The 26,447-nt window shown below is 42.8% G+C and overlaps 1 protein-coding gene and 3 long non-coding RNA genes across 4 annotated transcripts in view; 2 read left to right on the top strand and 2 right to left on the bottom strand.

The window, feature by feature from the left end:
- The first annotated feature begins 638 nt into the window (after positions 1-638).
- On the top strand, positions 639-5,811 carry corto (centrosomal and chromosomal factor corto). Its single transcript, XM_036819351.3, has 2 exons — positions 639-2,697; positions 4,386-5,811. Exons 1-2 carry the CDS (start codon positions 1,734-1,736, stop codon positions 5,084-5,086), a joined length of 1,665 nt encoding a protein of 554 aa, XP_036675246.3. The 5' UTR covers positions 639-1,733; the 3' UTR covers positions 5,087-5,811.
- A 1,817-nt stretch (positions 5,812-7,628) lies between these two features.
- On the bottom strand, positions 7,629-9,088 carry LOC136117006 (uncharacterized). Its single transcript, XR_010654180.2, has 2 exons — positions 8,221-9,088; positions 7,629-8,076 (listed from the first exon to the last, which is right to left on the bottom strand). It is a non-coding gene; the product is annotated as an uncharacterized lncRNA (long non-coding RNA).
- A 10,763-nt stretch (positions 9,089-19,851) lies between these two features.
- On the top strand, positions 19,852-20,475 carry LOC139353093 (uncharacterized). The gene is made up of 2 exons (XR_011604228.1): positions 19,852-20,041; positions 20,120-20,475. It is a non-coding gene; the product is annotated as an uncharacterized lncRNA (long non-coding RNA).
- Positions 20,476-24,110: 3,635 nt separating this feature from the next.
- The window catches only part of LOC108019444 (uncharacterized), a 43,588-nt gene continuing 41,251 nt past the window's right edge, over positions 24,111-26,447 (bottom strand). The window contains exon 6 of the long non-coding RNA XR_011604151.1: positions 24,111-24,706. This is a non-coding gene — a long non-coding RNA (uncharacterized lncRNA). The remainder of the gene's footprint in view (positions 24,707-26,447) is intronic.

Raw genomic sequence — 26,447 nt, 5'->3', positions numbered from 1 at the left:
GGGGTTACTTTGTATTTAGGCGTGTTTTAGGGGCTTCTATTCGATATTTTCCATGGTCAGCACCTCTGTTTAACTAACTTTTTAAGTTCCTTTTATAAATCTGGTTTCAGGCTTATCATGTTCCACTGCCTGACTTATTTTATTCCCCTTTTAGGGCGACTCAATTAGCTCTCAACTCGCTGTTAACCCCTTTAGGCCCCATCTGCTTTTACGAGCCATAAAGCTGCTCCCAAAAAGCGTTTGCAGTAAAATTAAAGCAGGGCAGCACTTAAACGGGAAAAAAGTCGTATTACAAAATAGTGCGCGCTCTCGCTCTCTCGCGCTCTCCTGCTCGCTCTCGCCCAAACGGTTGTAAAGATGGCCGCCGTGTAGTAACATGGCTGAATGTGTACCACACACACACGCACACTCGGGCGCACAAAGAGAGCGACCATATGCTGCCATTGAATGCAATTGGCTCTCCTCGGGAAAGCAACAATAACAAGGCCGCTTACGCTCGCGCCGCGCGCCTGTGTGCGTGCTGAATACGTCACGGAACATCAGCTGTGCCGAACAGCAGGTAGGCGTCGGCAGAAGGGCGGCAGCGCAGCGACTGCGAGACTTGGAGGCCAACTCGCCTCTGCAGTCATTCGCTTCAAAGAGCTCGAATCGTGCGGATCGGAATCGGCAAAACACACAGTGCTCCGGACCAGAAAACGTTCTAAAGAGAGTCAGACTCAGAGTCGCGTTGCGAGTGACCGATCAGGCTGTTTGAAAACCAAAAGCAAGCCCATCTGGGGCAATTGTGATACCAAAGTGGGCGAATCGCCGCCAGACAAGCAACAAAAACAAAGCCTAAACACGGGCGTCTGGCCAACAGCTGTTTTCGTGCGCGCTCTCTCTTCCTCTCTTGCTTGCCCACCCACTCTCCGCTCGCACTCACCGTTCTCCGCATTCAGCAAACTCTCCGAGTCGCGCTCACAACGCCAGCAGCGACCGGGCAGAGCAGCAGCCACACAGCCATACGCCATACTTTCTCGGTCGCCGTTCAGATCGCGTTTTTCTTTCGGAGTGGACTGTTCGTTCGGCTGTTCTATCGCTCACATAGAACTAACAAGTTTCCTACTCCGCGACTCACTCCCGCGAGAACAGAACGGAACACAGCGAACCGAATGAGAAGAGAGACAGAGACGCAGACAAGGAGCTGAGAAGCAACGGTTAAGCCAGCGAAAACGGGCAAAAAGACTGAAAACACACGTGGATTGTTCACTCACACCCCCAAACTCTCACCCACACTCACCCAGCAGCTGCAACTGTTCGCTGCATTTATGTAAAACCAAACAAAGACTGATTAAAACGCTAATAAATATACAATAAACGTAACGAAACAAAGTTAAACACGCGAACAGCAGTTAAATATTATACGGGTTAAAGCGAATTCCAAAGCAAAGCAAACACATATGGATTAAGGTTCCTCCTATCTCAAAAACAAAAACAAAAACAAAAGCATACTCCAACACACACACACCACACACACACACTCACGGATTACCTGCAGCGGCAATTTACCGTTAGCCGCTCTTTTTGGATTACCAGTGCCAATAAAACCACAAAAGTGAATTTTTTCGAAAGTGAAGAAAGCGAGAAACGCCCGCAAAATGCAAAAAATCTGAAAAGCAAAGTAAATAGCAACCAAAAGCGAATTCTGTGTTACCGAAACGAGAGCAAAAGCTAAAAGAGCCCAAAAACCAGCAATGACGATGGCCGCCTGTTACGCCAACTACGACATGTCGTCCCTGTCGCACGGCATGTCGGCCCTGTCCGCCCTGCAGCAGCAACAGCAGCAGCAGCAGCACAGCCAGTCGCAGCAGCAGCACGGCCAGGCGCAGCAGCAGCACCACCAGCAGCAGCAGCAGCAGCACATGTACCACGCCGCGGTGGCTGCGCACCAGCAACAGTTGCTGCAACAGCAGCAGCAGCAGCAACACCACCGCCAGCAACAACTCCACCAGCCCGCCAGCAACAGCAGCAACTCGCAGCGCCACAGCCACGCGGCGGCGGCCCAAACGCAGGTCGCCGCCGCCGTTGCCAACAGCAGACAACAACAACAGCAGCAGCAGCAGCAGCAACAGCAGCAGCAGCAACAACAGACTGCCAGCAGCAGCAGCAGCAACACCGCGCCCGCCGCGTCGCCGCAAAAGGACTACAGCATCCCGCTGCACGTGGACTGCAGCGTGGAGTACGAGCTGCCCAACCAGCCGAAGCCTCCGGCGGGCCAGCGCGTGGAGCCGCTGCTGATGATCCACCCGTGCTACTTCCGCAAGATGGAGTCCCAGCGGCGCAGTCCGTTCGTGAACAACATGCACGCGACCGCTCGGGCGGTCAGCAGCAGTTCGCTGAGCAGCGGGGCCGCCCTGGGCGGGGGCGGAAGCGGCACGGCGGTCGCCTCGGCGCCCAGCAGTAGCGCCGCCCGGAGAGGAGCTCGGGCGGCGGCCACCAGCGCCCAGCAGCAGCAGCAGCAGCAACAACAGCAGCAACAGCAGCAGCAGCAGCAACAGCGCTACCAACAACAGCAGCAACAACTGCGACAGCAGCACCAGCAAATGTCGCAGATGTCGCAACAGGCTCACTATCCCCAACAACAGCCTCAATACAACCAACAACAATCTAGTCTGGAACGCCGACGACAACAGCAACAGAATAAAGAATATTTGATTGGTGAGTACTGCTTACAAGATGTATTTGAATTAGTGTTATGAATTAGATTGTGTTCATAGCGGAGGTTGTTGTCCAAATGATTAGTAATCTTTGCATGGTTGGTTGGGGATCAGCGGAATGATTTTTTCATTTCGGTCCTGCAATAGAATGAAGTATATAAACAAGTGATTGTTCATATAATGTAATCATTGAAAGGAATCTTTCCCAAAAGTCTAGTCTAAAATCTAATTTATATTTCTTCCTTAAAAATAATAGTACAAATATTAGGAATAAAAGTATTGAAGCTATTAAACGTGTTCTTTCCTTTTATGTATTATTCTCGTAATTAAAAAACAAATTTATTTTGTAAATTCTGACTTCTGTTGCCAATATTGTTTATAAAATTTTTAATGTCGCCCGCGTTTTCGAACTGAAGTCTCCCATGAGTCATTCCACGTAACAATTACATTTAAAGAACAAAGAAATCCACAAAATTCCAACTAAAAGAAATGTAGAATTTGTAAGAACACGCGATGGACTTTTACGAGTAAAAACATTAATTTGAACTTAGTTTGTGAATGTGAGTTGATTTTTAAATCCACCCTAGGGGTACAAAACTGGTCGGAAACACAGAACATGGCTGTTCAGCCTCTTATTTCGCGAAGAACATTTTAGGGCCCATAACAATTACCGTTGGTGGCTTATAAAAAAATCTTTTCATATAAATATAAAAGATATACATTTAATTTTATATGAACTGTTATTTTGTGACTAACTTTTTTATAATTAATAACATATGTATATAAATATGGTCCGTATTTAATTTTAATTTTTTTTCTGGATGTACGGTTTCTGTAGGATGCTTGCATAGTATAAAAATTATAGATTATTTAAAATTATTTTTAATTATTATTTTATTTATTTAAATTATTTGTTAAGCTAGTGGCCGTGGGAACTAAATTTGTGTTTTACCTATTTAATAAATCTTAAATACTTTACCTATATCCTCAGCCATATTCCCTTGCATTTTAATCATAATGGACCATGAACATTTTTTTGGTACTGGTTTCTGAACACAATAATTGTTTTTTCCAGGTTTCTGCGTAAAACTTTAATTTTTTTTGGGGCGTGTCTTACCAAATAATTGATAAACGAAGTTGTTAAATCATTGTTCATGTTATGCGTTTTTATTAGCGACATTTTAGATGTTTTACATCTAAGACGTGGGACAATTTGTGTACAAATACCGCCGCTTTTTAAGTTAGGAACGGAAGGAAAAATATTTCTAAGTAATTTATAAAGTTAACCGCTAGCATTTGTATAGTAGTAGCCGAAGTTGAATTAACAAATTAAAGCGAGTAAAGCAAACTACGGACAGAAGCAGTTTACCTGCCTTTGCAGCTATTTAGGCTACAATTTTTTAACAGTAAATAATATTTTATTACGGTAAAGTAAATTATATTCACATAGAAATGTGAATTTATATAAATAAAATGAAATATTTTGTGTATTTTCCTATTAATTCGTAAAATAATAAATAAAATACTAAATCCAAGCGTAGAATAGAGTACGTAGTAATGGAAAACATCTTAACCATTTATGTTAAATTAGGTTTTGTTTTAACTTGCTTAGGTGTATGTACATTTAATTTTTACTTTATAAGATTAATGATGTCTTACTAACCAATTGTAATTATTTTTTAATTGCAGCAAATCGCCCTCAACAACAGCAACAGCAACAACAGCTACACTGCCTGCCTCTAGATCAGCTGGCTGCCGCGCTGGCCGCCCGCACCGCCCTCACTCCCCACCACATGCTGCACCCCCACAGCCACTACGCGGCCAAGGGGAGCGGCGGGGCCGGGGGCGGCAAGCGGGACGCCATGATCTCGGGCAGCAACTACGGACAGACGGCGGTCGCCGCGGGCAAGCTGCAACAGTCGCAGGTGCAGCAGCAGCAGCAGCAGCCACAGCAACAGCAACACTGCCTGCCCCCTCCGCCCTGGGACGCGGCGTCCATGCTGATGGACCGCTCGCCGATGGCCACAGTTCCTAGCAATTATCAGGCCGGCCCTGACACCAACCCCATGCGCCTCTACTCGGCCACGCCCACCTCCGGAGCGGCCACGGGCGGGTCGGCGTCGGTGGGCGGCGGCGGTGGGGGCGGGGCGGTGAGCAGTGCGGGGGCGACGGGGGCGGTGAACACGGCCACGGACAAGCTGAGCGGAAAGTACCGCCAGTACTTGCGCTCCCAGCGGATGCATCCCTACGCGGCGGCAGCCTCGCTCAACCTGGCAGCCGCCGCCGCCGCCGGACAGACCTCCTTCGTGCCGTTCAGCTCGGCGGCCACTGCGGTGGCGGCCACGCCCACATTCCAGCACCTGCCGCAGATCTCCTGCTACAACGTGTGATGCAGCAGCAGCAACAAGGACAACGGCAACATCAGCAGCAGCAACAGCAGCAACAGGCAACTTGCAACACATGAGACAGGCGCCTACCAAGTACGCGTCGATGAAATAGCCGCCTCAAGGAATAACCAATAGATCCTCCCCTAAACAGTACTATATATACACACCCCCTCAAAGCTTTTAGAATCAAAAGTAATTAACTCTAAAGAATATTAAGAGATGAAATTCAATTCTGTTCAGCTGCTATGAGAAATTGTTGTCCGACGGTGAGAAAAGAGGAAACGAGCGATCTTTTTTTCTTTTTTAGTAATGGTAGTAATTGATAAACGATACAAAAACAAACAACAAAAAAATGCAAACTATTGTAGTGATATTTGTTATAAAATAATTTTAGTGATTAATTTAATTTAAATTAAACAACCAACAAGAAACAACAACAACAACCGCTCTGTGTAAACCAACAAAATCAACAATAACAACAACAACAACGGCAACAACATCCAACCAAACAACTGCTAAAAATTACACATACGCATATTTAATTAAAAATCAACAAAATGTTACAACAAACCATTTACCGAAAGAATATAAAAATATGAAAGCAAAAATTATTACCAAACGATGAAGAGAGGCGAGTAAAGCAGAAAAAGCCACACAAAAAATACGAATAAAAATTATTCAAAATTATGCAACGTAATTTGAAGCGAGATATGCAAAAATTAAGTAAATTGTGTTTTCAATTCAAGCTAGAGAGCGCGTAGAGAAAAGCGTAGTTCGAGTGATTTGGCTGCGGCGAAGAAAAGTCCGCTTGCCGTCGGCTTTTGGCCAACTTTTCACACTTCCCATCCTCGGCCCCCCATTCTGTTTTTTCTTTTCGCCTTAATTTGATTTTCAGCCTCGCTTTGCCCCTCATTTGGCTCCGCCTTTTGGTTTTTCATCTGCGGCGAGCCGTGATTGATTATTGTCATTGATGGAAGACCTGGCCTCGGGTTGGGGCAACTCCACTGGCAAACTGGCAACCGGCAACGTCTGCGCACAGAGGGCCCTCGCTATCGGAAACCTTTGAACTGAAACGAATTCCGAAAACTGTTCGGGTGCGATTTATGGTTAGTCGATAGGGAAGTCAGAAAACACCTATAAAATACGTTTTATCTCAGATCAAAGAAGGAATTTTTTTATTTCCCCCTATATATAAAGTAATTGACGCTCATTTTTTCTTCATTATTATCATTTGTCATAAACTTTTCCGGTATTATTGATTTCTTTTAAAAGTCTATTGTGTTGTCTTTAGTGATTAAATGAGATTAAAGGGACTCTAATTCACTTAGGGATGATTTAAAGATTAGAAAAACTGCCCATAGAACAGAAAAGGAATATGAAAACTGGCGTCTCGTTTGATTTATATTCATAGAACTCCACTAACGTCATTAAAATTTTTAGGCCCTACTGTGGTTCATTCATTTCAACGGCATAATCCATTCGCCTTTGTCTATGGCGCTGGCTATACGTATCTCTCAGATTTTCCCCACAAACCAATGTTTACGACTCCACATTACGCCCCTGTTGGAAGGCGAGTACACCGAAAAATCTAATGGTTTAGAGCTGGGAGTTTGAGCTGGCAGGAAATGCGAGAAGTTATCGGCTGAAATTGTTTTAGCTCGGCCCAAGGTCCCTGGGGAAAATGGGTATTTTTCATTATTGATTGCTCGCTGAAGCGATTGGCGACGTTCCATGGGAGTTGCCGGGTTCCGGGAAGTAAATAACTGATTAATTTATGCATAGGCAAGGGAAACCCGTTGAGGATTCAGTGCGGCAATCAACGAATTAATTAAACCGAAAAGAGTTTCCAACTTGAACCGAGACGAACGACATCCGCTGGCCGGAGACCAAAACTGACTCATCCGACTCGAACCCCTCCGCTTTGGGCTGCCCTAAATTAAAAACAAGTCCGAGTCTGCGTCCAAGTTGACGTGAATCCACTTATGAATCAACTAGGAAAGACGACAGACCCAATTGGAGCACGACGGAACCAAAGCAGGAATTGCTTTGGCCGGTGCTGGCGACTCTGAGGTATCTGAGAAATAGCCAAACCACAAACAGATCCATAAAATGGTATAAGGTGTACCATACAAGGCAAAAAGAAAACTATGGTTTATAACTTTTTACTTTACAGTTTATGAGCTATTTTTGAGTTATCTTAATTTTGGATTTCCTACACAGTAATCTGTCTCCAAACTGAAATAACAACCGGATTTAGTCTTAGGGCACTAGCATATTGTTATATCCGACTCACAATTCCTTATCGCCTTGGTCTACACTTAATCAACGTTTTCATTTCAATACCCTCGACTTCCCAGAAACCCACTTAACATTTGCTGGTGCGAGGGACCCTAGAAATCTTTCTCGGCTGGCCTTTCAGCCAATCTATCATCACTTGCCGTAGAAAGCAATCTCGTTTGGAAGCCGAATCTAAACAAGGCACCGCTCGTTTCCTGAATGGTGCCGAAGTCTCTCCGGTATTCACCCCCCATTCCGTGCTCCATGATACGATTGCCATCTATTCATTTATTCAATTCATATTAAATTGGTCGTAGATTAGAGACGGAAAAATATTTCAATTGCCGGCGGCGGCATTCACACAAGTGTAATTAAAATATACTAGAGATCGCTTCTCCAGCTGACAGCGTCGGTTGTTTGTTTTCATTTCGTCTGAGCAATCAGCCATCAGCTGCTGGGGCCATTTGCATGCTGCCGGGTGAGCGATGCCCCTCCGCCCACCGCCCCTTCGAGTGCGAGGTCATCGCCATTGTCGTCACTCATACGCCCCGTTGCCGCGCGGCAGGTCCGTCGGGCATTACTAAGCTGCACTTTGGATTCGCATTCGCATTCGCATCTGATTTGATTACCGTCCCGTGTGTGGGCCCGCGGATAATGTCCAGTCGCTCGAGTGCCGCACTTGAGTGCTTTCGCTTATTCGGCGTTTTTAGTCGGATCTGAAATGAGCACAGCGATCAAGTGGTGTGTTTTTGGGGCTTACTCACTTGGGAGGAGAGGTCTGTAGTGCTTGTTGATAGCCGTCTGCCGCCTAGTTTCCTAGTATACGATTTCATTCAAGTTGGACGAGGTCTTGGACTCACATGGTTACGCAAAAGGGCATGAGCAATTTCCTTTAATCAGACTACTTTGCTTAGAACTTCCATTTCCGATTAATATTATTTAAAAGGTTTCTTTTTAATTGACATTACATAAGTCAGTTATCAAGAGACTACTTGGTATCGGGTAACTTATAGTTAGGTCTTCTGAAATTACTTAACTCCCGTTTAGAAATTCGAAAGCACTAATAATACGGCAGGTTGCTGTGACTCAATTGATTCGTCTCCGTCGAATGCGATTTCCAATGACCATACTCGATTAATCGCTCAGTCCGATTCAAAGGCAGGCCTTATAGAGCGGATAGGTCAACTAAAAGGTTTTCTCTTCTAATTGACTTTATTTAGACGTTGTTTTTTGCCGTCGAGCGGGGAACAGCTGCCATTTAAAAGTCATCAACAGATAAATAAGCCCAATGATGGCCGGCAGGGCAAACAAAAAGCCAAGTGAAACAGGGCAAACATGCAAATAAGAGGCATAAAAACAGACCCCCGATGCAAGAGTGGGTTATTTTTAATCCAAGTGGGGAGTGCTCGCCCAAAAGTAACGAAACTGTTCGAAATGAAACAGCGCAAAGCGCATTAAACACAGTCCGCGCCGGGGATAAAATGGGTAACTCAAAACCAAGTGGAAGCGGCGACGGCAGTTGTCAAGCGCCGAAAAATAAATATAAAATAAACACGGGGCCCAGAAACTCAGCGTCGGAAGCTGTCCGCCAAACATTGTCTGTGGGGGCGGTCGGTGGGCGTGGCAGGGGCTAAGTGGCAGCCACAAAAGAGAAACGGCGGAGGACACTCGCATTGAGGCTGGTCATAAAGCCGATATTTACGAGTCGGAGGAGACTCCACTCCCAGACTTCGGACTTCAGACCCCAGACATCAGATACCTCGGGTGCCCCGGACTCCGATTTCAGACCTAGGCAACCGGTTTTGTCGTCATCGCGTTTTTCTGCCCCCTCGCTTTGCTCGTTTTTTATTTTTGGGTCAACTTCAATCTGCTGCCAAGCGAGCTACATCATTTCTGACATAATTAAAACATTTTAGCGGGCAAAAAATGAAAGAGAGAAAAAATACAGAAATTCATTTAAATATTTTCTAGGCTTTCGGTGATTATTATGCCAGTTTCCCAGCTCGGTGATGGCTGAAGTCATAAATTAAGTGTAAAAGTAAATGTGCATAAATATATATTTATGCCCGATGATAAGAGGCAGGGAGAGGTCGCGAGCGACAGTTTTAATAAGCTTTAATTAAAAAATATAACAGATCAGATAAAACGAATGCAAATATATGTATTAAATTGTCAGGCGGTAGCTGTAACTAATTAGCATAATTTATATGCACGAGTGCGCAGCGCGGAGTGGAATAGACTGCGGGATTTGAGCGCGGCTTTAAATAAATTAAATATAAATTATTAATTAAAAAGGCAAATTAATGGCACTTAATTGACCTCACTCTCTCTGTGAGCGGATGATTATAAGCCAAAAATAAAATTATACGGATTACTGTGCGCGCAAATATGCAAATGCCAAGCCCAAAAACAGCTTACCAAACTATAAATAATTAAGCTCGCCAAATGGGAATTTCGTATTTATTTTTTGCCGTCCACGCTTAGTTAGTAGGTTTTAGCTGAGTCAGCGGCCGAGATGATGTCAAAAGCGATTTGTCATTGATTTCTAATTTCTAATTATAGTGGGAACCTGCCTGGGCGTTTAAAATCCAAGTAATCCCGCTCAAAGTCCCCCAACCCTTGCGTAATTGTGAACACTTTTGGCCCAGAAGCAGTTAACCAAGTCATTGCTGAGCCAAAGTCAAATCACTTAGCCGCCTTTCAGTTGGGCAAATCAGTAGAAGGAGACAGCCGGCTTAGAGAGGGAAGGTCACAGCTTTCAAAAGGCCTACGAAACACGTAAAAAACCAACTTGAACTACAAACTTTAGACTTGGCCGAGCAACAAACAGCACTACAACGTGTAAAACTAGTTAGCTAGCGCAAAAATATCTAAAAATAAACAGCTGAAAAGCACTTACACACAAAAAACAATTAAAAAGCATTAACGCTTACAGCTGCCTAAGTGCAGCGCCACTTCGATACAGTGCGTTTCAGGGCCATAGGGAGTTCAAACCATACTAAGCCCTTTCCTTATATTGTTTACTTAACTTATATATTGACCATTTTGGGCTTCAAAACCTTTGTTAAATAGAATCTTCTTAAAATCAAGTACTACCTTTAGTTTTCAGGCATCTGAATATTATAAAAAACGTTTAACTCGAAACGCACTGTGTTCGTCTTCATTTCCATGCGCCAGATGCGAGTAGAGGTACGCGGCATAAAAGTAAAACATAAAAACTATTAGGTAAACCAACTCGAAAAACAATGTAACAAGTATAAACTATATGTAAGATGGCGAGCCAAATGTTTGGGGGAAGGCAGACATATACGTGTACATAGCGAAGATATGTGGCTCTGAGGAAGAGCAGTTCAGACATGTCTGGGTAATTAAACTCGAAACTGGGTCTCTGGCGAAGACACGAACAGCCCCAAGTGGATGGAAACGTGTAGTCATCATACACGTACGAATACGAAAAATACAAGTATATACCTATATTTAATTACTCTAAGTACATTAACTGCATTAGCCAACCGTATTGTGACTTACAACAAACAAAATCAGCCGCGAACTAAGCGAAATTAGCCAGTTAACGAATTGATACAGACGATCTATATAGCATACCTACCAACTACGCCTGTGCCGCAGCGTAACCACTATCTAGGCCATCAGCAAATTAAATATGTACCGAATATATATGCAATCCATCCGATACTTGGCGAGGGATTGGTTAGCCGTAGCTGCATATGAATAAAAAATCGGATTACTTATGAATGTGAAACGAAATCAGTTTTCAGCAGTTGGGCGCTGATTTAACAGAACTTATCGAGCGTGAAAATGCAAATCAGATATAAATCCGTAATGGGCGAAACAAAAAGTTGTCATTAATTCTGCTGTGAACGCATTTAACAATTATATATTTTTTAATTCGCTGGAAATCCACCCTTTTCGTTGCTTTTTAAATCGCAGCTAAGTATGGTTAGCATAGGATATAATCTGCCAAACTGCCAAGACAACGATTTTTGTTCGATCGAACGACCTCAGAAAGTCAGTCAAAGTGAAGCGCTGTCGGGAATTTGTTAAATTAGAGAACAATTTAGTGGCATTATTATCGGACCCAAATTGTTTCAATTTTCGCTTTGCGTGTGTAGATATTAATGAGCAATTGTTATTGTTTCCCGGGCATGTATCATACATATGTGTATTTCAATGTGATAGTAGTTTTATTCATAATTATTGTGCAGCGTACTTTGAATAATGTATGAAAATCAAACTACAGCATACATAGATGACTAACGAGTTTTTTTGCACACTGCTACAGCTGAACATTTGCATTATTTATGCTATTTTTTATAAGCCCACAGCCAACTAATGGATATTAACGTTTCAGTTCCGAGTGAAGCCAAAAAACTTTCATGTAAATTATTTAGATCCCCTGTCGAATGGAAAACCCAAAAACAACACATAAATATAATTATTTCGTATATATAACGATGTAAAGCGGTAGAAACGGAATAAATTTGTAGCATATTATGGATATAAAGGAATTATAAATACTACTGGGCTGCATGCGTAAGAAAAAACCCAGAGAACAACTGAACCGAACACAATAAAAATGCAAATTAATTGAATATTAATTTGGGCAACTTGAATAAAGTCGAATGTGTTTTGCTGGCAGGGAGGGGGTTTTGCGATCGGGAATTGTATTTCCCTCCATGGAGATTGTCCCTGTGTGTTGCATGAAGTACCAGCTCACGTATCTGTCATTGTGCGCAGCCTTCGTCGACTTTTCCCCGCCCCCGGGCACTTGAATTTGTGCCACACTATCAGCACTCACGGGGCTCAAGTTTCAAATGTGGATTTCCAGGGCTCATAATTCAAGCGGAGCGGACTGAACTCAACACTAAGTGGAGTGCTTTTCACAATCATCAGGGCCCAGATGATGGGGCAAGCTGAGGCCCCCGAAGAGGACCCACCCCTCGAAACAGACGTCAATTGGTCTCTGGCGAGGCAATTAAATTCGCTTTAAAAAATAATTCGAAACAACCTGCTACGCCCACGAAATCGCATTTACCAAGGCACACACGTATACTCGTATGAGTGGAAAATAATTAAAATATTTTAAATAGTTGTGCCTGGCGCGTCTTTTAATGAGCCGCCAGCTGAAAATGTTTTTCCTTGAATTTTTCATTGAATTTCCGCCGAATAAAATGAGTCCGACGAAACCAAAGCAAACAAAACAATAAACAAATGAATCCCATTCGAATTGGAAACGAGCATTGAGAATTAAATGAAACAAAGTGCAAAAGTTAAATAAATTATAATTTATGTTTATTGAGCGATGTGTCAGTCGATTTTTGTGTCTTTTTATGGCCTCCGCAACAACAAAAGTATCTGTATCTGTTTCTCTTGCTGGTGCTGTGCTGTTGCTGTAACTGTGTCCATGAGGTTGAGGCATTTATGACTTGTCATATACATATTTGCTTTTTTGGGGCCGCAGTGTGTCTGTGTAGGAAGCCATAAATTGTGGCATATACTTAGAGATACTTTCTCACATATGTGTAGTTTGTAGTCTGAAGTCTGTCGTTTGTAGTTTGCATCTGTATCTGCTGGCTGTGCCGTATCTGTATCGCTGGCTGTATCTGCCATCCACTATCTGCCCCCCGCCAGCAGCGCTGCATTTGTTTGCCGGCCGCCTGTTCATTGTTTTGCCATTGACAATAGTCGAATGCGAGGAAACCCTAGAGCCTCGGATGAGTAATGATTGCAGGCTAGGCATTCCACTTAATGGCCGGCCCCGGCCCTCTCCCTTTTCCGACTGCCTGCGGGCAGCTCTGAGACCTGGAAACCAGCAGATCCCAACTGAGACGAGCCGATCCAATCCGCATCCCAAAAAATCCGGCCCATCCCAGAGTTGAGTCGCCTGTTGTGCGAAGGGTACACGGAAAAAACAGCCTAGGATCAAAATATATATATAAATTCAACATAAATCTATTCTGCCCTCTCCTCATAGGCAACATTTAAATGTAAAGGTAATATACTATTTAAAGTAAAACGTTTTATCTAAATAAACAATTTGTGATGTACTCCCCCCAGTTTTTCTCCATGTACAAACAAAAAGTGCACCCAGCCATCGCTCGAATCCACCAGATACGATTTTCCGTGCGTTGGCCAGGCTCACTCACACCAAATTATACACATCGAAAGATTTATTACACGGCGACTGAATGGGCGACCCGTCAAATGAGTTTTTCAGCGTAATTACCGCGCGTCACAAAAATGTTTATATGGCCAAATTCGAATAGTAAAAAAATGGGAAAACGAAATAAAATTAAGCGCACTCGCACAGACAGCGGACCATGTGGGCACAAGTATTATGATTATTATATGGCTTTTACGGCCGCATGGAGTTTCAGTTTTGGTTGCGTTGTTTCTGATTATCGTGCCGATAAAGCGGCCGAGGGGAAATGGTAAAAGTATCTGTGGGGTCCGGGTGCGGACTTCTTCCTCCGCGTGACTCTGCCCTTGTTTGCAATGTTAATTGCACTTTGGCAACGTTAATCATTTATGAATGGTTTCCCGACCGACGAAAATAATAATAACGACGGCGGCTGAAGAATTAAGCCACCTTAACGACTGAAAAGACGAGGGGAGACAGACAGAAGTTAGATAGATTGCCAGCAAACAGAACATAATGAGATACGCGTTAATTGTTTGTTCGTTAATTAAGATTTTCTTCGAGCGGATGGGTCCGACGAATGCGAATGCGTAGCGTTCCACAACGCCGGATTTTGGTAATTAAGGGACGGAGAGCGCTGCTGAATCGATTGCTGATTGAACGGACAAAGGCCTCCAGATGGGGCTCAGCTGAGGTGTATGTCTAACCCAAATAAATGAACCAGATATCTGGGACTCGCATCGGATACTTTTTGAGACCCCAGTTCTCATGCTCCGCTCCCCCAAACTTTCCCATCTCAAGCTGATAATCCGCTTTTAATGATTTTAATTTATTAAAGACAGCCATTATGACATGATTTATACGTATTTTCGATGGCCGCGCATAAATTGGGATCCACGAAATTTCATGTCAACAATTTTTACGGCAACTCTCAGTCATTGACTGCTGCTTTTTATAGCCGCGTTGGGTACGAGGTGTCTATGCGAGAATTTCCAGTATGTGATCTTTATGAGTGGAAAAATATCGTATAGCTTTTACGTCTTTATAAGAATTCTGGAAACTATGGGTCGCAATAGTGGATCTTCGACGATAGGGTTAGATTCAGATGATTTTGTATCTTTTAGTGATAAGCCTTTTGGATTTTTCCAAGCTTAACATTGTAGCCTCAAAACGAACCCAGAAGAGATCAAATTAGTCGCTTTAATTTCCAACTGATTGAATGGGTACACAGCCTCCGCCATGAATAATTCCAGCTAATCGTCACCTATCTATCTGCGCTATTCTAAACTCGATATTCCAGTTAAAAGATCTGTCCCGGCTCGGTTTCTTGCGATGCAAGCGGAGCAGTGGAAAAATCAGAAACGTTAATCAAATCAAGTCCGCTCGGCGTCAACAATTACAACACGATCCGGAGAGCGGTTCCGATTGCTATCGGATTAGCATCATCTTGTCACGATTCCCGGACGGTTCGCTCCGCTCGAATGCAAAGCGCAAATCACACCTCCAAGGGGACCCCGGCTCCAGTCCGAATCCAAAGCCAATTTCCAATTTCGTGTCAAATCCGGCCATGTGTCATTATTCGTGTGTGCTTGCGTTGGCTTAATGGAACGTGTTTTTCTTGTAATCGCTGATCTGGCATTTGCACTTAATTAAAAACATTTTAGCTATTATTAACGGCGTTTGTTTTGTATTACTTCTCCGCCTCGCTGGAATTCGAATTCGCATTCGTAGTCGTATTCGTATTTGTATTTGCTTATGGTTATGGACCTGCGTGACTCGGCCCCTCCAGGCTCTGTTTTTGATATCCCGGGCCGTCTCGTGATTTTCCAGTTTGGCGTATCCATAAGGCGCTGCATTCAGGCCTTTATTTGAGTTGTTATTTCGAGAACTCGTTAATATCAATTTGCCCGAAATCGTTAATTGATTTTGCAATGAACAAATATTACGCCATTCCCCGGACCATTGGCACTGATGCTTTTCGCATCGCCTTAGCGCGGTTTTCGATGGAATTTCCGTAGAAGTATGCAAATATTTCTCGTTTCATTTCGGGCCAATTAATACGCTTACTTAATTATTTACAGCGCTGCTCGCTAAAAGTTTATCGCTTCTCGGCGACTTTCACGAAATCAGCGAAATTGCTCACGTCTCTGGATCAGTTGGGATCGCCTAAGTGCGTTAATAAAATCGCGTGACGTTCATCAGCACTCCCCGAGATATTGGAGCCCAGTCTAATGAGTTTGGCCCACACTCGGCCCCCGAAAAACTAATAAATAACTCGGCATTAGCACACACGTCACACGGCTCCGTGCTCGAAAAGTGCGGAGTGAATGAATTTGTAAACAAATATTTACCTGCACCGCAAGAAAGCTCTGCGCAGCTGGATTTGGCTTATCTGGCCGATAGCCAGGGGCACGTGAAATATTATCGACATTCTGTGGTCATTGACGTGACTTGACGGGTGGGTCGAGCCGCTGACCACATGCAAAGATGGGGTGCGAAAGAATTCCGCGATAGGGAAACCTTGTGACACGATTGCAGGGCGATTTGTTCTCCGAAACGCCAGATACAGATACACTATCTGGCCCGGTCACGTATTACCGTTCAAATTCGCGTGATGGGTGGGAGGTGATCAAGCGACATGGTATTTTGATGTAATCTGGGTTCGCCTATCTAGAGTTGTAAACATAAATTACAAAATGTTGAATTGCCGAATTTTGCTAAATACAGTTAAAAACTTGAATTCTTAATCAAAATGTGTAAAATTGTTGTAAATTAAAATGCCCTAATACCGGAAAAGATTGAAAACAAGCTTAGAGTAATTCAGAGCCCATAAAAAGTGTTCCAGCCTCACCTCTAAAAATATCCACAATCTAAAAAACGAATAAATAAATGTTGGTAAACCTTGTTTAATAGCGGCTATCTAGGCATATATACGTATACTTGTAGGTGTTTTTAATTGATAGAAGATTTTTATTACAGCTAATTTCATTTAATGGTAGTACTAAGTCGACAAACTAACTTCAGTGGAGCCTTTGATACTCAATAAAGACACTTTAGCTCCACAACCAGCCTATTGTGCGGACTAACCCTACCTTTAAAAGCTGTTGGCTCCACAGAGTCATTGTTTCACCCGCCACAGACGCAAGTTTCTTTGGCTCGGATGTATATTCCATTTGAAACTTATTACATCAAATTAAAACAGCTATTTTCTAAAGAATTAGCCCCTTTGTGTCTGCGCCTGGGTCTGTGGGGTCTATATAATTAAATTATGAATGCTTTATGTGGCAAGTTCATTGTTTGCCTTTATAGCACGCCCGGCACCAAAAAAGGGGCTTTGTTTTGTTTGTGTTCTCGAACCGATCCGATCCGTCAAACTGGTTTGGGCAACTGCGAAAACACACAAATTTTAGACTTAATTCCGAAATGAATGAATCCAATCTATACTCGTACGCACACAACAATCAAGCTCTAATGAATGCCAATGAACAAGAAAATAAAAACATTTTTAGGCATTGCATTATCCCGGCAGAGAGAAAAAACGATATAATATAATCATAAAAATGATACGTTGAACTGAGGCCGGGCCGGCAAACGAATCGAGTACATAAATAATTTATTAAATTACAAAAACGTTTTCTGAATTGCTCGGTGCGGTCCGGGCCCAGTCGGATTTCGGCCATTATGCCTTAAATTATGGCCTCATTGTTCGCCTCCAGTTATACAAACCCCTGATTACATTTATATGTGCCGCAGCTTATATTTTTGCATGAGCGGGCGATAATCGGCGCAAAGGTTGCGTCGCATTTCGCCTGCTAATCTAATTTATGGGGTTTTTCTAACGACTAATTGCAGTTTCCGCCCAGCCTCAGAAGGGAGCCACTGTCACTGCAATCAAATTACGCATGCCGAGCGTAAATAAATCTGTATATAATGCAAATCCCAAGAACCAAAACGGCGTAAAAGTATCAAGAGTCCGAGCCACCTTTCCCGAGCAGCCGACTGAGTGGATGACTTGACTGACTTGGCTGGCTGGCTCTTTTGATATGCTAATTTGACCCGCAAACGTTTGTTTTAATTAAGTTTTCCAGTGTCGCCGGCGTGCCCAGGCATACAAAGAAATCCACTCAGGCCCAGACTCGGAGGCGAACTCAAAGTCCCTCGACTGCGCTTCGATTTGAATTTCAAAAATGAGTTTTCGTCATTTATTCCGGTATTGTTTTCGTCTCTGGCTCCACTGCCTTTTGGACTAATCATTATGCGCGCGCCAGTTTCACATTGTGGGCCAATGGGCCGCCTTTGGGCCTGGGTCCAAAGCCACTCGCGGCCAGAGGGCTTAATGTATGCAAAATCATAATCATTAATAAAACCATTTAATGTGGTCTTCTGCGAAGTCGGGACTTTTTGGATTGCCCACTTTGGGTTGGCTGATGACTGCGTAATAAAGTTGGCTGCGAGGATGGGGTAGTACAAAAGTTGCTTTGAGGGCGGAATTCCTAATCACCTTGGCCCAACGTCCTTGTATAAATTTAAATTTGAAACCTTTTATAATATTTCAGTTACTAAAGATGGTTTTAGTGGTGGAACTTCGGTGTACTTTTATGGGATTTCTTAATAAAATTCATGTTCTGCTTTTACTAAGATAAAGGTGAAGGTTTACCATCCATTTGTAATTTCAGAATAAGTGATTAACTCATTAGATCATTTCAGTAAATAACTTATAGTATGTCTGACGTAACCTTAATACGTTCTTGGCTCTGTTAAGCAGATCAAAGCATAAAAGCTTAGCGCGTAAAAACCCAACCCTAAAAGAAATAGCTATTTTAATGCTTTATGATCCGCCGTTTTATTATCAGCTGCTTTTCAGGTATTTTGCATTAAAACGAGTTCCCATGGTGTTAAATGGGTTTTCGCTCCCGTTCGGGAGGCCTAAAGAGCTGACATTGAGGGTCGTCCGACCACCTGACCACCTTGCCGCCTTGGCCGGGGACTTGAGATGTTCCAGGAATGGGGTTCCACTTGTCGGCCAGCATGGTCATGCCCACGAAGCGTTGTTACTGCGATCGTTGTGCTGCTCCTTAATTGATTTGCCACCCAATGAGCGGCTCGCAATTAACCCACGGCGGCCCCAAAGGCCACTTCAAAGGTCCACCGTCCGCTGGGTGATTAAGCACAAAGGCTGGCCCGTCCCCGTTCCCGCTGCCGTCCGAATTTCCGATTTGGGTACGGACTGGGGGCCCCGAGCGCTGGAATCAATAGCGATATCATCGACGTGATCGCAACTCGGCTGCAGGCGACTTTGTTGCAGCCGGACAGATTGAGATCTCGCTTTGCCGGCGATTATATTTATTCCTGACTAATTAAAAGCAATGGAGAAATATGGAGTCTATAAATTAGGCGAGCCATTCTGGGTGCCCGCGCACCAGACTCTTTCCGATAAGGCACATATAGCTAGACGTAGCCCTGCCCACACGGGGCTGGTTCACAATCTGATCATGAGCTGGCCCATAAATCTAGGCATTACCAGACCAGACCGAGCAGCAAAGTGAAACAGTAAAAAACCCAAATCCATCTGACGCGGGACAAGCAAATACAATTAAGTCGGCCCCGTCAGCTCGTAAATCTGATACACCCCCGACCGACCACGCCCCTGCATTCGCCACCCTCTCAGCCTCCCGCCCGTCTAACGTCAGTTTCAAAATCGCCTCGCCCGCCTGTCGAAATTATCAAATGAAAAGTATCTTAATTAATTACTGATTACAGGGGGAGGTATAAAAGAGATTCATGATTGAAAGGTAGTTTTTCGCTTTCGACAAGCTCAATACCCTTATGAATGGTTGTTACTATGGATATTTTTGTTGCTTTTCAAGGAAGCCAAAGTCGGAATACATTTTGTAGTAATTATTCAAGATATTTCCCTAGCACTTTAAGGCATACGAAGATTAAGCGATTATTTTTTTAAATACAGAAGTCACTCACACAAAAGTAAACGTTTTTAAAAAAAGGAATCCTGATTTTACCCTGAAGTGATTAAATAAGTATATTGTTTAAGTTGTGTCGTTATGTGGCCTCTATTTCGAAACACAAAATTCTTACAGACTAGTTAAACAACAAATGACCTACCATAACACGGGATTCAAACGAAAGTACCTAGTTTTTAGAACATCTCGACCATTCAAAATTCCGGGGCGTTTTCCAGGTGCGAAATGAATGAATGACGTTTAAAACAGTTTAAAACAAACTTTTTTAAAATTTGGAACTACTTATGTACAAATTAAGAACATTACTTTACCTAAAGATTTAAAGAAAAGCCGTACTTAAGTAAACTCAGGTGGAAGAGCCAGAGCACCCTGAACCTCATCGAGGGTATGGAAACTGCTACTATCTCGACCTGCTGACGCAGCAGTCTAGGTGAATGGCGACTGAGCTGAGTGGTTCGTAATATCGGTCAAAAGCCGCAATTGCGCTTAAGTGTGATTAAGCAGAGGAACTCGTTCCGCCCCCCATCTCATTTACGATGGTGCCTGGTAAGAGCTAAGTATTTCCAGTCGCTTATCGCTATTTTCGTTTTGTGGGCTTTTTAACTCATTTATTTTACTTACCAGCGACAGCGTTTCGGTTTCGATTTGGCCGCCTTCGTTTGCGGCATTTCAATTTAAAGTGGATTGTTTAGGGATTTATGACGCTGATAGCTGGTCAAGTGCTGCCCTTCCGCTCCCCTTTCATTCCCCTGGTTGTCTGCTAACTGGAACCTTACTTTAAAGTTAATTTTTACTTGCCTGGGGCACGTCACAGTTTGGATTGATTGGAAGACGTGGGCCGAGAAAAACGTTGGCCATTGAAGGCGGGGCGATCCATGCTACAATGTAACACCGCCTATGTCTTTTACTATAGCAGCTGAATTCCCACACGTTTTCCAGAAATAACACAATAAAAATTTTCAAATTGTTCTTCCATAAAAGTTTATCAGAGGAATCCGAGAGGCCTTAAATTTGTCTTAAGATCAACGTCATCTTATAAGATTATACCAAAGGTGTTCTCTTTATATCGTTGGGAATTAGTCTGGACAATATTTTTTGATAACTCTAAACCTCTGTTAACAAAAAATTAGTGGTTTATACTTTATATCCCTTTTGGGATATGTTCTTACTTATTAAATAAATTCTGAGTAGCATAACGAAAAATTTCATTATAGACTTGTATTTCTGTATATCACATTACGTTTATGAGTAATCTCAGCCTGTTGACTCACACATAGTTCTGGAAACAGGAAATTATGTATGATGTAATCAAATTAAGTTTCTATAATCTTTGGATTAGTTACATTTCAAAATGACTTGGTAATTTTGATAACAAGTCCCACTCAGTAATTTAAAATAAAAGGAAAACACTTTTGTTGTAATTTAAATTTGGGCGTTGAACCCCCAAGTTAAAATAAGAGAAATCCCACAGTTTCAAAATGCCAAATAAAATTGCGTCGGGTTTTTCTTGGCGAGAACACTTAATCTAGAGTGCTACTCGACTTGGAGAGCTCTACGAACTTTTTGGGGAACAGCCCAACCACCGCCTAATTCAGAAATCCAAATGGCCATATATGGACGGGGAAAACAAACGTGGGTCCCCAATAAAATGATTCGGGAGAAGTTTTGACACTCCGCAGTCCCAAGGCCATAATCGTAATTGTTTACTGCCCAACAGATGCCAGTTGGACCTGATTATTTGCCAGCTGCCATATTTTATGGAAAAACAGGCACTTGGAGCCGAAAGAACCGACTGAAATGGAAACCCAATCCCGATGATTACGCATCGCATTTGGGGAAATGTACAAATGCTTTTTCGTCTGTCATATTTCGCCCCATGACTGATGATTGTACCAGACACTTGAGCGTTTATAATTGTACGTGGTTTTTTTACCACTCGAACACTTTTGTCAATATCATTTAGTGGGCATCGTAAAGATTGCCAAAGTCCACTTCAGACTGTGGAGAGCCATTGTGCCCTCATCTTGAAGTTTCGCCTCTTTTTTAATTTAAGGCCCGTTTTTGGGTTATTTCTGTGTTGCTGCCAGTCAAGTAGTCAATTTGTTTTGTGTTGAGTGTTTTATTAATTAAAGTGCTTAACTCACTATGGCTATGGCTCCGGGCTGCAGTGTTGTTTTGCGTTTTGGTGCCTTCCATAAATCATGGTTTCCGTCGCTGGCTGCTAATTAAAAAATAAAACAAGCAAGCAACTTTGGCGCGACATTTAAGCCCTTTTAATGAAAATTAATGCGGCTTAGTTTCAGGCCCCTGCACCCTGTGCCTAACCCCCCACTGCCCCTGTTCCTGTCCGGCCTCTTCCCGCCGAAGGTCGCCGCTCCATAAATAAAAGTTTCTGGCCGGCAGCTTCGGTTCGGGTCACGAAATGGAGGCCTAATGATTTATGCAGGAGCACAGCTCCCGGCTGACCACCCGCCCCTCCCACTGACCACTTGAGCTATTTGCATTAACAATTCATTCGAACTGCGACCTGGCGAACTGGCGCTTATCAGGCAGCGATAGGAGTTAAGTCGCCGGTTTTTGTTTTCGTTTTATGACACATTTTCCCAAGGGGCTGATAAGGGGTTTATAGTTGCCCGCCGGGGGGAGTCGCATATTTGGCAGTGTTTATTTAAAGTCATAAACGAAAGCCCGACTGCAAGCCTTTAAATATTTTAATTACTTTTAATTTATGGCGGAACGCACCGTTCCCGTTCCCGGTTCCTTCGTCGCTCGCGTGACTCAATGGGCACACCTCTCACCTTGGCCCGGGTTTCCTCGGCTCTACCCTATACTTTTCCTTTGTTTCCTGGCCCGAAAGCCATTAAGGCACCCGGCTGGAAATTGGCATCGAATCTCCTGGAAGTCCGACATCTCTCGCTGCCGGCTCTTTTTAATTTTATTTTTTAATCAATAGTTTGTCGTTCGCAGCGAGCATGAATATTTATTAGGCTTCCTCTCTTGTTTTTCGGGGTGTTGTTCATTTTTATAAATCAAAGAAATTGGAATTTACGAGATGCTCTAAAATCACTGGGGACTCGCCATGCTCCTCGGCCTTCTTTCTACTCTCCAATCCACTTCGATTCGCCTCGGACGAGGCCAGGAAATGGTTGTTAGCAGGTAAAACTGAATGTCAAATGGAATTACAGCGCAGGCAGTTGAAGTCTGGAGTAAGGAATTGCTAGGGAACCGCGATTACAAATTCCGTTCCCGTGGCATCTGGTTGATACGAATTGAATGGCCGTCGAATGAGGTAAGATAATGCTGGAATTGGTTAGAGTTGCAGCTGTTGGAGGACTATGCTTCATATGAGTAATGTAGTTTCATTATAATGGGAAGTCCTAAAAACCGTTCTGATATTAGCTACAGACATATTTCGTTAAATAAAGATCAGAAACTGGGAATTATTCTGGACTTACAGTTGAAACAAGTAAACACAATAACCATATTTAGATATCAATCCTATAATTTATAGAATCTATTTTATCTTTATGTAGCTCACAGGTGCAACTAACACGGTTTCATGTTATAGGTTCTTTGTAATAGATAAATACACTAAGGAAGTTCGTATTATTTTGAAAAGAAATGAATTTCATGTATATTACTTAGAGGTTTTTAAATTTCAAACACATCAGCACTATGGATGTATCAAATGTTAACATAACTTTATATTCCAATAAAAAGGTCTTAAAAACGAAAATCATTCTGAGTTATTCTTTTAACTTAGTGATTACTATATTTCGTAAATATAGTTTGACATTTTAATGCGTTTTCCAGTGCATAATGAGCTCTCAGGCGAATGGACCGCTGCTCATTAAGGATATGAGATGGCCAACTTTCGTTTGCTCAAGGGTTGTGGAAGCCTCGGTCTGAAACTGAGGCGGTTTAGGGTTTCGTTAAATGCAAAATAGTGTGACATATGCGGGCGGGCAAAGTTTTCAGTTTCCAGTCCGCCGTTCCCAGGGGCGGTGGCGGGTGGGGGGCGGGGCAGATGGCAAACAATGTGACCGCATTTTAGTCACAGTCACACTCGGGCAGACAGACGTTACATTTAATTCAGAGATTTCCGACCCGCGTGCTTCCACGTGAAGTGCAAGATGAGACCGAAGTGGAAGGGGAGACTCCTCCGTAGTTGGATTTGGATGCTGAATGTCGGTTGTTGGATGTTGGTTGTGTGCACTGCACCGGGCATAATTGAGTTTGTTTCAAATGCTTTTTACGAAGCACGACCATCAAGCAGCAACAAAAGCAAATACACACTGGAAAAGCAATTGGAGAAACTAAGCATCTCTGTTTTAGGATCTCATATTAAAAAGTAGGCATCTGTAATTTAATCCAGATCTTATTCGAGAAGGCATTTCGAGTACAGCTAGAGTAAGAGTCTTAACAACGTTAGCCAATGAAACCAAATAATGGAACCAAAACTATAACATTTTTGAAAGAATGTTATCATCCTAAAGCTAAGAAAGGTCACATTGTCAAGATCACTATAATTTGATAGTTTGATTGCAGTCTTTACCTACCTTTTAAATACATTCGTAAAGGAAAACGAAAGTTTTTGGTTTGAAATAAAGTATCCTGGTCACAGATCGTATCTTTTATTTCAAGATATGACATGTTAATAATATTTCAAGTAGGTACGATTTCTGCCAGTGTACTTATTGTCGCTGCCGATGTTGCTGCCGCTGTTTTTGGTGTTGCTGGTGCTGCTGGCATCTCTGGTCTTGTGGGTCGTCGGTTGCCGCTTGTTGGCTCTGCTCTTGGCACTTTTCGACATCAGCAACGTTGCCGTTGTCGTCGTCGTTGTCGTTGCTGTTGTTGCCAGTCGCTGGTTGGCATCGGCAACGGAATCTTAATGAATTTTACGAATTTAACATGCTGTGCACTTCAAAAGGAACACACACACACTTCAACATCCGCTCGCCGGGGAGGGGGAAGTGAGTCGAGGGGAGGGGAACACGCATGTCGCCGATAAGTGTGTTTGTCGTGCCATATATAAAATTATTACTTTCGACATGCAACTGCAACAAAAACCACGTCTTGGGCCTCGATTCCCCAACTCACGTCGCACATCTCGCATTTCTGGGCAGGAAGAGCGGCTTTGCATCCGATGAATGCCGCCTGGTTGGATGACAAATCCTCAGATCGTTTTCAGGGGCCACACAGATTAGATGACTGTGAATAGTTGCAGGCAAAATTATATTTTCAGTTTTAGCAACTAAAATATTTTGCGATTTTTAGATGATAAGAAATTGTGCAAATTTCAATTGAAAATAATTTTTGTTTCCCGGAAGGCTTTACAATTTTAGCATACAACATTTTCAATGGAATCTGTTTTATTTAACCAATATGACTCAGTTCCTGGAACTGGAGGCTTTCTTAATAAGCCATGAAAAGCTTATGTTATCAATTAAGGTTGAAAAATGCTTGCAAAAATAACATTAGGAGATATCTAGGAATGTGTTCTATTAAATAAACTTGTAGTTTCAAAGAACACTCATAAAATAATTTTCTTAGAACAGCGGTCACGACATGATGTTCCATCTTAATTTACTGGTAGTGATTCAGTATTTAGCAAACATTTATCTTGGCAATAGCACAGAACCATTCTTATGTTGATAGTAGTATCTTGAAAATATCAAAGCGCATTATTAAATTGTAGTCTTGAAAGTCTGGGCATAAATCAATCAATGCGAAACACACTTGTGCCTCTGCTGCTTTTCATTTTCAGCTGAGTGCCCAAGGCTGAAGTCGATTGCGATTCCCTGACCGCAATCACCCCGCAGATGATTGAAATAGAAAGGTCTAGTAGTATAGTAGCATTCGCATTCACCCAAAAAGTTGCTCAATATGCATTTGACAGTTGATTGATTCTAATTGAAAGCGGCAATTGAAGGCGACCGAAGGTTGCCCGACTGCCGGCAGCTCTTGTCAATTTGTGCTATCGAAAGGCCTTTTTATGGCGCACAAAATCCACGAAATGGAAAGCAGCTCGCTCTGATTTCGCCTTTTTGGAGTGATGATTTCAGTGGTGTTGACACAATTCGATTTTTAGGCCTGTGACTAATGCGGGCACCTTGGCTGGCTGTCCACTTGAAATTCTGGACACTTGGCCGGAGTCTTTGGGCAGTGGACTCGGCTTTGGACAGCCGACTTATCAATCATGCCATTTACACTGCGGGCATAACAATCGCATTAGTCGCCGACCGACCTTAGGCCGCAGGAAATACAATGCCGCATTACTAATAAAATAAACAGCAAATAAAGTTAATAGCATTAAAGAAAACCCGCTAATGAGCAAAGCCAATTAACGCTTGAATACAAATTTCAAAATCAACACACAAACACAAACACCGAGGGGGAATATAAACTTTTGCCAGACACATATCGGAGAGGTCCACTTCCAATGGCCCCAACCATTTCCAAGTCAGAGTCCGAGTTTTCTTTATTTGTGGCTGACCGCAAACATGTGAGTCGCTTGCGTTAAACAGTATTACGATTGTCGTACTCTTCTGGAGGGTATTGCACACTTGGAACACAAATATAGCTCGGATTCTAGTAGATTTATAAAAAACTATTATAAAATGCAGTGATCTATAAACAACCTTTATAGAATTAGACAGTTATTCTAACTAATGTTTTAAATCTGTCATCGTATAACTAACTACTTTTTCTATCCCAAAAACACCTCAGGATAGTCGTTATATACTTGCATTAAAATATAAAATGTTAAGAGCATCGATTTTTATAACTTTTTGCAAGGGTGTAGCACACTTCGCTGCCCAAACTCAAACTTATCCCTTGATAGTTTTGAACCATTTTCTTCTGTTTTATTTTTTGTAAATTGTTTGAGCATGACGAAGGCGATTGCGGTGGAAAACTAATGAAACGAACTCGCCTGAACTGAAATCATTTT

Source organism: Drosophila suzukii, chromosome 3 (assembly GCF_043229965.1).
Source record: "Drosophila suzukii chromosome 3, CBGP_Dsuzu_IsoJpt1.0, whole genome shotgun sequence".
NCBI lineage: Eukaryota > Metazoa > Arthropoda > Insecta > Diptera > Drosophilidae > Drosophila > Drosophila suzukii.
This window is presented reverse-complemented; position numbering and strand designations above follow the sequence as displayed.

Coding starts and splice junctions, on each gene's coding strand:
- corto (XM_036819351.3), top strand. CDS start 1,734: ATGACGATGGCCGCCTGTTACGCCAACTACGACATGTCGTCCCTGTCG. Junction 2,698..4,385: donor GAATAAAGAATATTTGATTG/GTGAGTACTGCT, acceptor TTTTAATTGCAG/CAAATCGCCCTCAACAACAG.